Here is a 14034-nt window from a genome sequence, read left to right as displayed (position 1 = left end):
TGAATATTCCCCATCGTCAGGCTGGGAATCCTCGGTAAAGAAAAAACCAGTATCAGTTTCGTTTCTGATCTGTCTTTCGTAGTAGTAACCAATCACTGGTCTCTGCGTCATACTGACCACAGCCAATGACTGCCCTCTACCTAAGCACCGCCTCTGGCAGCCATCTTCAGATTTGGAAACACGTGAAGTGGCAGTATGACCAAGTGAAGAGCCGCAGAGGGGTAGGCGGGAGGGTTCGCATGTGAATCCATGCCAGACCCATGCTGGAGAACAACAGTTACAGGTAAGTAACTTGTTCCTTCTCCAGCATGGGGTCTGGCATGGACTCACATGCTCATGAATAAAGAATAGATAGCAGTACACACATGCACAACCACGGGAGGTGGCAAAGGCTCAACATTAAGCGTTACATCAAACCCAACATTAAGCATCTTACCTCCTCACCAGGCTCACCTCAGGCGAACAGGTTGCGCAGCACTGCTTGGCCGACCCTGGACTCCTCCCTGGAATCCCGATCGACGCAGTAGAATTTCGTGAAGGTGTGCGTCGACCTCCACGTAGCAGCCCTGCAGATGTCCAGCAGGGGCACACCAGAAAGGAACGCCGTGGTAGCTGCGATCGCTCTGGTGGAATGGGCTCTCGGACGGCCAGGCAGCGGTCGGTTTGCCAACCGATGACAGTACATCATGCAGCCGGAGAGCCATCTGGAAATGGAAGCCTTTGAGAGAGCCTTCCCCTGATCGACAGGTCCAAAGTTCACAAAGAGTTGTGACGTCTTCCGAAAACACTTCGTGCGGTCCACGTAGAACTTCAGCGCTCTAGCCACATCCAGCGAGTGCAAAGTCCTCTCAGCCGGCGACGAAGGCGACGGGAAGAACACAGGCAACACCAAGGGTTCGTTGAGATGGAAGTCCGACGGTACCTTGGGCATGAAGGAGGGGTGCGTCCTGAGCACTACCCTCGTGTCGTGAAAAGTCAAGTACGGGGCCTTGCAGGAAAGGGCCTGGATCTCTCCCACCCGTCGTGCGGAGGTGATGGCCACAAGAAACGCTGTTTTCCACGACAGAAACTTCAACGGGGCCGAGTGCAGAGGCTCGAACGGAGGTCCCATGAGCTTGGTCAGCACCACGTTGAGCTCCCACGCCGGGGCCGGCGGGAACGATCTGAACAGTCCCTTCATGAACTCGTTCACCAGACGATGAGACCACAAGGACCTTCGCCCCGTGGTTCTGGTGTATCGGGAGATCGCAGCAAGATGAATCTTGATGGACGCGTGTGCCAGTCCAGCCTTGGCCAGCAGGTACGGCAGTACCTGGGGAGCCGTAATCCGTAGAGGGTTAATCTTCTGTGCGTGGCACCAGACAGAGAACCTCTTCCATTTGTGTCCGTAGCATTTAAGAGTCGAGGACGCCCTGGCCTTTGCAAGAACCTCTCTGCAATCGGCCGGTATGTCGTATCCTCCAAACTCTAGCGCTGCAGGAGCCAGGCCTGCAAGTTGAGCGATTTCGGGTCGTGGTGGAGGATGGCACCTCCTTCCCTGGAGAGTAGATCCGCGTCCACTGGCAGCTTGATTGGCGGGGACGTTGACAAGTCCAGAAGGTCCGGGAACCATATCTGCCTCGGCCACGCAGGTGCTACGAGGATCATCCTGCACCGTGACCTCTTGAGCTGGTTGACGAGCCGGATTAGCAGTGGCAAAGGAGGGAACGCGTAGAGGAACAGGCCCTCCCAGGGGAACGAGAAAGCATCGCCCATGCTCCTCGCCTGGGGAAACCTGCTGGCGAACCTCCGGCACTTGGAGTTCGTCGCCGTCGCGAACAGGTCGATCTGGGGTGTGCCCCACAGTCAGAAGAGGCGATCCACTAGATCCTGCCGTAGTTCCCACTCGTGGCCAGATGAAACGGCACCAGAAACATCCTTTGGGCGACGGCCCAATGCCACAGGTCCTGCGCCTCCTTGGACAGTGCTGGGGACCTGGTTCCGCCCTGTTTCCTGATGTAAAACAGGGTGGTGGTGTTGTCGGTGAAGATCCTCACCACCTTGCCCTTGTGGGACGGAAGGAAGGACCTGAGGGCCCAGAACACTGCACGGAGCTCCAGGACGTGGATATGGAGGGACTTCTCCGTCGGGAGCCAAAGGCCCCTCGCGTGTAGATTTTCGGTGTGCGCTCCCCACCCTTCCAGGGAGGCATCCGTGGTCACTGTCTCCTGGTGGTCTGGAAGTCCATGCCCGCCGTCAGATGCGCGCGGGTGCCCCACCACCGGACCGCGCGGCGGAAACTCTCGTCGAGTGTGATCCTCTCCTCGAAGCCGCCCGTCGTTTGGATCCAGCGCGCGTCCAGGAACTCCTGCAACGGGTGCATCCGGAGCCTGCACATGGGAATGAGGTAGATGCAAGAAGACATCATTCCGAGGAGGTACTTGGTGGACCTCACCTTGGCCGCGTCGGAAGCTAACATCCGCTGTACCCTGCCCAGGATGGACCTGGTCCTTTCCTCCGACGGGGAGGCCCGAAGGGACACTGTCGAGCTTCGTTCCCAGAAACAGTGCGTTTTGCGCGGGTACCAGGTGGGACTTGGCGTAGTTCACGGAGAATCCCAGGTCCGTGAGAAGATGGACGGTCCTTGCCGTGTGCTCCACGGCGAGCTCCCTCGTCTTGGCCCGGATGAGCCAGTCGTCCAGGTAGGGGTAGACGTGGATCCCCTCGCGGCGCAGCTGCGCCGCCACCGGTGCAAGGCACTTGGTGAATACCCTGGGTGCTGACCGTAGTCCGAAGGGGAGGGCTTTGAACTGGTAGTGACGCCCTTGGACCACAAACCTGAGGAATTTTCGGTGCCCCTTTAGGATGGGAATATGGAAGTAGGCATCCTCCAAATCCAACGACGACAGGAAGTCTCCTTCCTCCAGCTGACCCAGGACGTGCTGGAGGGTGACCATCCGGAACTTCTGCGCCTTGATGAATTTGTTCAAACGTCGCAGGTCTAGGATGGGGCGCCATCCTCCCGTCTTCTTCTTCACGAGGAAGTATCTCAGGTAAACTCCGGAGCCCCGAAGCCTCTTTGGGACGAGTTCGATGGCGCCCTTCCTGAGCATCGCCCTTACCTCCAGGAGAAGCTGAGGGACGTGAAGCTCTTTTCTGGCCACGGGGGGGACGCGCGGGCACCTTCTTTGAAACTTGAGCGCGTGGCCCCAGGCTAAGGCGTCCAGCACCCAACGGTCGGTGGAGATGGACTCCCACACGCTGACGAAGCTCGCCAGCCGGCCTCCCACCGGGGTGCATCGGTGGGGGCCCGACCCCACGGTCGGTTCAATCCTGTTTCGACGAGGCTTTGCCGCCTCGACCTCCTTGGCGACGACGGCGGGGTCCGCCAGACTTGCCACGTCCTCTGTAGGCCTCCTGAGACGACGAGCGGGCCACTTGACGGTAGGTGGAGAAACCGCCGCCGGAACCTTTGGAGGCGCCCTTGCCTCCGCTGCTCCGAAAGGGCGTCCGTCGTTGCTGCAGAACCCCAAGGGCCCGGGCCGTCTCAGTGTCCGCTTTAATGGCCTGGAGGGAATCGTCCACTGTTTTCCCAAACAGGTTGTTCCCGTCGAACGGCATGTCCAGGACTCTGGTCTGTACGTCTTGACGGAAGTCCGTAGCCTTGAGCCATCCACGCCGCCTAAGGCACACGCCGTTGCCCAACTGGCGAAACCCAGTGTCGGCGATGTCCGTCGCAATAGTGATGGCGTGGTCCGACGCCACCTCACCTTCCTGTAGGATCTCCAAGGCATCCGCCCTCTTGTCGTCCGGTAGGAAGTCCAGCAGGGGAGCCAGCTTGTACCATAGCTCCCTGTCGTAGCGGGCCACGATAGCCAAGGCGTTGGCCGCTTTAATCGTCGTCGCTGCAGACGAGATGACCCTGCGTCCCATAGTGTCCAATTTCTTTCCCTCGCCGTCCGGTGGGGAAGTCGATGGGGAGGCCGCACCCCCCCCCCCCGCTTTCTTCCTGGCCGCCGCGGAGACGACGGGGTCCGGGGTAGGCTGCGCCCAGAGGCACAGGGGGGCCGCGTCCGGGACCCGGTACTTCTTCTCGTACCGGTCTCTTCTAGCTGGCGTAGTGGAAGGGTTCTTGAGGAGGGCGAGGCCCTCATCCCAAATGTCGTCCAGTAGAGGCACCGCGAGGACCGTCTTCCTCTTGGCCTCGCGCCGTTGATAAAGGAATCCTTCCTTTTTCTTCTCCTCAGGGCAGAGTTGGAAAAGCTCTGATGCCCTGGCGATCATGGAGTGGAACGAACCAATCTCGTCGGGTGGAGAAGCCCTGGTGGGAGGAGACGACGGTACATCCTCGTCGTATACTTCGTCGTCTGTACCCGGCGCTGCCGTGTCAGTCCCCGTATCATCCCCTCGGGTGGACGGGGAGGAGGGCTGGACGGTGCGCGACGGCTGAAAAGGAGGTGGAGGGTGAATCCTTCTTTTCTTGGGCGGGGGAACGGCAGAAGGTCCCGGTTCAGGATCCCCCGACGGGAGAGGTTCCTCCGTCGGCAACGGTAGTCTCGTCCTTATCTCTGTGCATAAGGACTGTATAGCCAACAAAATGGCCGCCGAGTTGTCTTGCGGCGCTGGCAGAGGGGAACCCGAAGGGCGATCAGTGGCCCCGTCGGCACCCTCGACGACGTCGTCACCCACGTCGGGATCCATCCCGACGGGCCGGTCTTCTTCCACGCCAAGGCCGTGGCTTAAGACCTCGATCAGCTCTTCCTCCGAGGTTGAAGCCGAATCTACGACGACGCCCTGCCCCCCTTTCTCTTCCCCGCCGGGGATTTCACGGGGGTCCTATCGATGGGCACAAAGGAGGACTCCCTCCGAGGTGGCAGGGAGACTCTGAGCCCCGAGGTCGCCACCACTGGTGTAGCCTCCACAGGCTGAGCCAGGGTCGCCGCGACAGTATCGATAGAGGGCTTGGCCGGATGGATTAAGGCCTTCACCACCTTAGGTGCGTTCACCGCCTTATCCTTGAGGGGGGAGACACTGCCTCGCTCCCCCTCCGATGGGGCCTTCGAGCTCGACCGGGGCCTCTCCAGGAGCTTCGCCGGGTGCTCGCCCTTCCTCTTACCCGACCCAGAGCGTTGGCTCGTAGATGAAGGTGCCGGGGAGGGTGCGCCCTGCCTGGCGCCCGTAGAGCCCGACCGTTCGGCGCTCCCGGTGCCAGCGGACTCGCGGTGCTTTGCCTTGTGTTGGACCCCCGTCGCCGGGGCGTCCTCAAAGGTCTTAGAAGACCGCTCGGATTTCTTCCTCTTCTTCTCGCCTGACGGGCTCTTCCCTTCCAGCCAGTTGGCGAGACGTTGATGGCGGTCCTTCATGGTCCGCTCCGACATATTGCCGCAAGACGCACAGTCCTTCTCCACGTGTGTCTTGTCCTCATGTAGGCAGTAGAGACAAAAGGAGTGTTCGTCCTCCTTAAAGACGTTCTGCAGCTGGCATCCAGGGCAGACCCTGAACAGCTTCCCGGGCGTCGAGCTTCCCTTCTCCTGGGCCATGTCCGGGCCTGAGAAGCTTCTGGAGTCCTCCAAAGCGTAGCTCGACGAAATCTTCACCCTTGAGGGGCGCAGACGAATCCGACACGGGTCCCCGTTGATCGGATGGAGAGTCGGTGGAGCTTGAGGCTCTTTTGACCGAAAAAACAAAGTTTTTGAGCAAAAAACGTGAAAAAATAGCACTAACGCTCGAGAGCAATAGCACGAGGATCCCAACACATGAACGTGCGGTAAAAATCTGAAGATGGCTGCCAGAGGCGGTGCTTAGGTAGAGGGCAGTCATTGGCTGTGGTCAGTATGACGCAGAGACCAGTGATTGGTTACTACTACGAAAGACAGATCAGAAACGAAACTGATACTGGTTTTTTCTTTCCGAGGATTCCCAGCCTGACGACGGGGAATATTCATGAGCATGTGAATCCATGCCAGACCCCATGCTGGAGAAGTATAAAAAATACATATTTTTTTTGCGGTCTGCAATGTTTACCCCTTTTGAGCCTTAGCTCTGCCGTAGTTCTACGCTCATTGTTCCTAAACTTCAGAAGTTCACGAAAACGTCAGCAGATAATTGTTTCTAAACTTTCCACGCTATCAGCATTCTAGCTTACATTAGCGGCATTCAATTTTGAAGTCATACGGGTGACACAATATGGTGCTTTTGTAGTAATGCGGGTGACAGGAAATGGTGCAGGTCTCTTCAATAGTGTCCGCAAGAACGTCACATTTTGGCAAATTTCTCATGATAATTACAGAACTACATTTCCCACGGAAGTTGAATGTATGATATTTCAACAAGGTGTACATGCTTCAGCTGTAAAACGTACGGGTAGGGCACTTCAAACTTACACGCTTAAGCCTTACATGTACGGCACTTATGATGTGATTGCTGCTGCCTCGTCTGTAGATCAAAACACCAATAATGTTGCTGCGCAATCTCAATGCTCCAACTCAAACTGGAACCGATTTACAGAATTCATGCTTTCTCATGGTCAGCTTTATGTGGTTTACACCAGAGTTGGAAACAAATATAATTTGTTCACACTAGCTCCTACAGCAAAGACTGGCAATATTGTCTACAAAGAAGCATTGGTTTAGTTATTTAAATAAACTTCAAACTAGGACTGAAGTAGGAATTACCGTACACTAGTACTGTATGTTTCTATAGACTCCCTGGAACTCATGAAGATCATCAGGTTGTTGTGATAAACTAAACACCAATAATAAGGACACAAATCTACATTCATTGCCATTATTGAGTATGCCATTAACTGTACAACAAAGCATGAATGTGTGAACTGATGCTCTGACCTATGGAACAGCACGAGTGCCAGCAAAGTTCTCCCAGTAGTACTAGTATATCCGGGCTTGCGTTACAAAATTGTTCACGATCTGTCAGGTGATGCAGCCTGCATTGTCCAGCATAGAAAGAAATGGGTCCCTGCAGAAAGGTCTGATGGAGGTCATCTCTTGTGATATGGCAGCACGTTATCTGTCCAAAGAGATGGACATCTCTTTTATGCAAGGAATGGGATGAGAAAGTAGAGGGAAAGTTTATGAAAAGGTGTTACATGTGCTATGGGTGGCCGCCTTTTGAAGGCGTGTAATGCACAGGTCTGGGCCCTGAGAGACTGGATTGTACCTTCGTTAATTCCACAAGAGCATATTAGAGAGGACATAATTACTAAGCTACAGCTTGCAATCACAGCCAGTAGCAGTAGCAGTGTATGCTCTAGTGGCTTAGGCAGCAGTGCCCATTCTGGAGCAAGACAGGTGTTTTGCGATTTCCAGTTCCACTGGCAGAAGCTGCTAGAACCTATTGTAGAAGTTGTAAAACAATCAATGGCACCATCTATGATTAACCAAGGGTATCGGCTGTCCCTCCCCTAGAGCTTAGGGCAGAACATGTGCCTGTCCTAAAGACTTTGCAATGGTTGTGTCTGCTCTAGAGCTTGGTTTCAAGAACCTATGACAGCAGCTATTTCCAATTCATTCTACAGGTCCTGCCAGCAGATCTATCAATCTATAGCCCAAGGCAGTACCTATATCTGCTCTAGAATTTACAACAACAACAACTGTGTCTACTCTAGAAATATTAATAGCAGCTATATATACACACTGAAGTGGAGAAAAGATTTGTAAGTGTCTGAGCATCTGGGAGTAGTTGTATGTGATCTAGCAGCTGGGAGGGCAGCAACTGTGTGTGTTTGAAAGCCTATGGCAACATTTCTATGAGAGCATGTGACAGAAGTTGTAGCTGCTTTTAGCCACTTGGCATCAGCTCTCCTGTGTTTGTTTTAAGTCCATGGCAGCACTTACATTTGTTTTTAAGTCTAAATAGCAGTGTGCCGTTCCTATCTTCCAAGTCCAAGGTGGCTGATGCTATCTTGTGCCTAGAGAGCGTTGTAGGAGCTGGTGAGGGATGCAATATCTGAGAAGGAAGGGGAGAGGACCAACCTTTCTGAGCATAGCTTGGAATCAGGTTAGCGGGGCACACTGTACACAGTCTTGGTACACATAAGCGTTACACTGAACAGAGCCTTGAGACAGAAACACCCTTCCACCATGTAACACAATCTGTATGCAGTGAAAGTCACCCCCCCCCCCGGTGAGAGCGGAGGAGGGAAGTTCAACCTACCTTTAGGATGATGACAAGGAGGGCAGAGCTGATGAGAAAAGGCAGCAGGCTGCTGATGAACCAGCTGAGCCACAAGATTCCCCTGCTCAACCCCATCATCTTCATGGTCTCTTTCAGCCGCGACTCCTTCTCGCGCACAACTCCCTTAATTATCATGGCCACCGAGTAGATCCACGATAGCGTCAGGAAGAGTGGCATGGATCTGTTCAGGACACGCAGGAAGCTGTGTGGATCAGAGGGGCACAATGCAGAAAAAAGTGGGAGAGATGAGAAAGTGAGGACAGAATAGGGCATCAGATAGTGGGGAGAGGAAAGAGATAGAGAGATAAGGAGAAAAAAGCGAGGTAGAACTAGTTAGCTACTACAAACAACTTAGTCTATCCATCAACAAATACCCAAATTCACTAGCGGTTGTCATTAGATTACATTCTCCAGATACTCCCTGCCAGTGTCTAAAGCCTGAAATTCTGAAGACATTAATGCAGTGGGTCAGAGGTATTAACTCCAGTTTTAACCAAAACGCAAAAGAACATTGGACAAAAAAAAATTCAGAAAAACAGACAAAAAGAAAACTGAAGAGACGATGACAGAAATTTAATTGTCAAGGACTGCTTAAGTCTTCCCCCACCAGATTGCCTTCATGTGTCAGAGATGGCAAGAAAAGTGTAGAAAAGGAAGGTGCAAGACAGATGATCAAATTAAAATTTGAGGGCCGATGGATGAATAACCACATACAAGAGTATAATGTAGGGGTGGATGTAGGAATTGAATGAAGGTTGATGAAATAATAGAAATGTAAAGCTGGATAAATGAACCAGTGAACACACATGAACATGTCGGGGTGGTAAAACAGATATGCATCAGCGTGCAGATGGATGAATGAGCATATGGGAAAAGGAAAAGCACACCGTGGAACGATATAGAGCACCAAGTGGGGGGGAGACAGAGCCAAAAAAGGGGTGGGGGGAGACAGAGCCAAAAAGCAGGGGGGGGAATGGTGGGACAGAGCCAAAAAGCAGGGGGGGGAATGGTGGGACAGAGCCAAAAAGCAGGGGGGGAATGGTGGGACAGAGCCAAAAAGCAGGGGGGGAATGGTGGGACAGAGCCAAAAAGCAGGGGGGGAATGGTGGGACAGAGCCAAAAGGGGGGGGGGGGGAGACAAAGCAAAAAGGGGGGGGGGAGACAAAGCAAAAAGGGGGGGGAGACAAAGCGAAAAGGGGGGGGGAGACAAAGCGAAAAGGGGGGGAGACAAAGCGAAAAGGGGGGGAGACAAAGCGAAAAGGGGGGGAGACAAAGCGAAAAGGGGGGGAGACAAAGCGAAAAGGGGGGGAGACAAAGCGAAAAGGGGGGGAGACAAAGCGAAAAGGGGGGACAGATTTATCAAGTGTCCTCGTGTGATGGCTTACAAAAAACAACATGTGAAATGTGTAGCTACTTGGATGTATATAATTGATATAACCTGGCTGAGTGAGCTAAAACTCCTTGCGATTCAAACTGTGGGAATGCCCATGTATGGCACAACTAGTGCTATCATGATATGCGATGTCTAGTTATGGTATAATCTGTTCTGTTCATCTTCTTAGTAAAAAGAAGTTTAACTGTAGTCTTAGGCCAGAGTCTCACAATAATAAACATTACAGAGAAGCCAAAATTCACTTTTAGTAAGGGGCTACTAATTTGCAGATAGTCAAACAAACACAGATTAAATATAAGTCTAGGCAGTGTATGTACTGAAAATATACCCTTCATGTAACCTTTGAACACCAAACATGACATTTTCTAACATCTTTGCACAACTGAAAATTACTGGTTTACTGTATTAATGTTTTTGATAAACCAACCATACTTCATGCTTATATGCTAAATCAAGAACAAAATAGAGTAATGTAAAAATATAAAATCAAGTGTTTTCTTTAATCCACATTTTATTAGAGCTTTGTGTGCATCACAGGGTAGGAGGTAATTGGCAGACATCTAAACGCACAGACAGGTCAGTGTTATGCTCAACCATTAGCAAGCGTAGGTAAGGTGAATATTTAAAGACTTCTCTTCTATAACGACCCACAGACCCAATAAACTGATATCCCTTCTCCATGAGGGGCTTCTTGTCATTCAGAGAAAAGTTGCAGATATTTGTCGCATATTTCCCCAAATTTTAATTTCTTGTCCCACCGCTTCAGGTTTACCCAGGGTGACAGGTTTACTTAACTCTTTGATCAAGTTTTATACCCTTTTCAATCCCTCAATTTTGCAGCCCCAATGGACTAGCTATTTCCCGACAGAGAGAGTTTTTCACTCTAAGTTTGTCACAAAATCCAAGCCCCTAGAAGATTACTGTGCTGCCTGTTGTGAGGTATTGTGTGCTAGATTAATCCTGTATACGATGTCTAACTAGAATTGTGAATCGACGTGGTCCTGCGACGGATCAAGCAAAATCATGTGCACAGTCGAAAGTCTTCGATGTTGATATAGATAGTTTATGGCAAAGTAGATGAAGTTGTTCAGAGCACGGAAGAGGGACATAAATTGAAAAATTTGGGTTAAAGCATGTGTGTGTTATTGGTCCGAGCCCGGTGGAGGGAGACTGATTGAAGATTTGATGTCAAAGTGTAGCTGAGCCAGGCGGAGGTGGGTCCGGGGTGAATAGTAAAACACTTAATAAAATTGTGTATATGTGAAAGACGAAAGGAACTTAATTGTTTGTTGTTGCATCAGGCCCGCGGAAAGAAGAGACTTTGAATGGCAAAGAGGCTTTGTCACAGAAAGCCATGATGTTGACATTCTGAACTGCACTCTCGTGCTAGAGAAGCAAGAGACTGTGCTAAACTCGAGTGTGCTGCCTTGTCCCGTGCTAAAAACATGGAGAAGGGAGGCCTATGGCTTGAATATCCTGATATATGATTTCTTGAACACTTTTTCTTTAACATAATATTGTGTTCCACGATATTTCTATTTAGAGGTAAGGATTGGCAATAGGTTTGTTATAGGCCCTTTTATTTTGACAAGACACCACAAGAACTGCGTTATTATTTGATGGTCGTAGCTTGCTCCCATCTGTAGATTTAGGATCAAACCCAACGGAAGTTCATTAAACACCCTGGAACTGTGGTAACTTGTGTCTGTCTTACTGTCAATACCATGCCTTGCTTACATGTGGTCAGGAGTGGGATGTGATTCAATTGATAAAAAGTGAGAATTTATGCTGATAATCATTGTACCAAAAGAAGGAGAAACCAGAATCATTGAGCTCCTCGACTCTGACCGTTATCCGTCCTTAAAGAGGTTTTGCTCTCCTAAATGCACGTCCCAACTGGTCAACAAGATTTGTTTTTTAAAACTCAGTTATTAGATACCCTTCCACTGTCCCACTATAACAGCCAACAGTGGGATCGAATAATCTTAAAAACACGGCCAGCATACACCTTCATTAGAGCTAGTGCTCTAAATCCCCCTTGCCCTGAACCTTTTTTTTTAGTACCAAATTATCTTCGGTTCCTGGTCCATCAGGTTTAGAAACCAGTATCTAGATCTTTCCCTTTGGCGGAATCATACTCAGAGGAGTCAGATGACTTCGAAACTATATCAGAGGCAGTCAAGACCCGGTTCTTTTCTGATTTGGAAAAAACGACAGAAGGAACCCTTACCCCGCCGCAAGAAATGGCCGACCTTGCAGCTATCATGGCCCAGTTGGTCGCCCATCAAATTCAGGCCAAAGCAAGGGTTCAAGAGAATTTGAGGAAATTAGTCGAGTTACAGATAAGACCCCTGCTATCTCAAGGGATACTCAACCATACGTAGAGGGCGAAGATCTATGGAATTTCTTTCTGAATTTCCAGCGACCAGCCAAAGCAATAGGGTGGGAAGAAAATCTATTTTTTATATCTCGGACCTACGCTGAATTGTGAACTACAGACTGCCTACCAGCTACTTAATCTTGCCCAGGGAGCTACATTCATATCCATAAAAGAGGGGGCTTTTAAAAAGGGTAGGCCAAACAGGTGGAGTGCCCATCATCGCCATATCCTACCTCAACATGAGAGAGGTGCCCTCCATTCGCCACAACTCATGTGAACTGCTCTCTGTGAAATTGTCCCTCTCAATAACAGCGACCCTTAACAAACATCTATTCTACCGTCCCCTGGGCCCAACCATGCCTTCGAGACTGAGGTCACGCAGATCCTCGCATCCATCGCCACACCAAAATCACAAAACATCCTACTTGGGGACTTCAACCTAGGACTCAATGACACCCTGGACACCAATGCCCTATCACTAGTCAATACTCTCGTCGTACGGCTTCACTATCCTACTCACGCAAAAGGTTGCACGCTAGACTGGTTGGCAGACATCAACTGCACCACCATCATCACATCTAACTCCCCCTGCCCGTGGACAGACCATCACCTCATCACCTTCACCATCAACACCCTGATCAGCCCTAACCTCCCCACCCACATAGCCCCAGCAGCTCCCTCTAGAAAAAAGAAATCAGAGCCAATAACCTGCTCCCACTACTGCAACATGTACTAGCGTCTCCCACAGTCAATTCCACTGACTCCACCATTATGAGCAAAATATACAACACGATACTATCTGCCATAAATAAAATAGCTCCGCTCACGACACGCAAAGCCAAACCACCTGCCCACCTCAACACCTGTTTTACCCCTGAATTAAAAAATCGAATAACCAAGAGAAAAGCAGCAGCACTGAGGAAAAAAATACCCTCACCCAATAACAAAACTCCATTTGACACCGCCTCCAGGTACTAGAAGTTAAAGGTGCTTAACAGCTCCAACACTAAGGAACTATTCCTTATCCTCAGGGAGTTAGAAACACCCATCCCTCCCCCGAAAGCTGCAAAAAAGATGCAAACTGGTGCTTGAACATTCAAAATGCGCTCCAAAACAAAATGAGTCGCCTCCAATCTTCCATCAAAGCCAAAAAACAGTTCAGATAAGCTCCACAAACCCCCACCACCCTCCGGCACATCCACTCGCCCCAAGGAACTTCCCTTATTTGAATTCACTGAGGTCTCCAACCCAGAAGTACTGAAAATAATCTGTAGCCTTAAACCATCCAGGTGCCAATGTGACCGTTGTTCACCTACAGTCATCAAGGAATGTGCACCCCAACTTACCCCTTTTATCACCAACCTGATTAATGCCTCCTTCAAAGGTAACTGCGTCCGTTCTGACCTAAAAAAAGCATGGGTGTTGCCATTACTAAAAAGAACTAATCTGGAACCCAACACTCCCACAAACTACCACCCCATAACAACGGTTCCCTTTCTCTTATAAATTCTTGATCGGGTTGCATATCTACAGATCCAGAACTACTTGGAAGAGAACATCCTAGGGCTACGCCAATGAGGTTTCCATCCCAGTCAACCGACGGACACTGAACTACTGGATTTAAAAATCCAAATGGACAAACTGAAAGACAATGGGAAACTAGCTGTGCTTCTTCTCCTAGACCTCTCTGCTGCCTTTGATCTGGTGGATCACAATATTCTCTGTGAACATCTCTCATCAGCAGCTAACTTCTCCCCAACGCCACACTCTGGATAAAATCTTTCCTCAGCGACAGAACTATGAAAGTTTTCTCCCCGAAAGCTGAGGCACCCCCACACCCCAGTTACTTGTGGAGTGCCACAAGGCTCCTGCATGGCACCCATCTTATACAATATATTTACAAAGCCACTCTTTGACCGTCTGGACAACCTTGGTGTCATCTACACCAGTTACACAGATGACACAGGTCCTCATACCCATCTCAGGAGACCACGACTCTGACATAGCCACCCACAACACCATTTTCTAAGCTATCCAAGATTGGATGGCACAAGACAGTCTCTGCTTAAATGATAAGACCGAGCTGCTC

The 14034-nt window shown here is 50.6% G+C and overlaps 1 protein-coding gene across 5 annotated transcripts in view; it reads right to left on the bottom strand.

Moving 5' to 3' along the window:
- ABCA7 (ATP binding cassette subfamily A member 7) overlaps positions 1–14034 on the bottom strand; it is a 2687121-nt gene that overhangs the window by 1574497 nt on the left and 1098590 nt on the right. For all 5 annotated transcript variants that reach the window (XR_011303245.1, XM_069647414.1, XM_069647430.1 and 2 more), the window contains one exon: positions 8152–8374. Coding sequence is in view for 4 of the 5 variants with exons in the window: in XM_069647414.1 (XP_069503515.1) it covers positions 8152–8374 (223 nt within the window). In the remaining variant the exon portion in view is untranslated. The remainder of the gene's footprint in view (positions 1–8151; positions 8375–14034) is intronic.

Source organism: Ambystoma mexicanum, chromosome 1p (genome assembly GCF_040938575.1).
Source record: "Ambystoma mexicanum isolate Mex_15411 chromosome 1p, UKY_AmexF1_1, whole genome shotgun sequence".
In the NCBI taxonomy this organism is placed as follows: Eukaryota; Metazoa; Chordata; class Amphibia; order Caudata; family Ambystomatidae; genus Ambystoma; species Ambystoma mexicanum.
The sequence above is the reverse complement of the archived record's forward strand: the minus strand, read 5'-3'. Positions and strand labels throughout refer to the sequence as shown.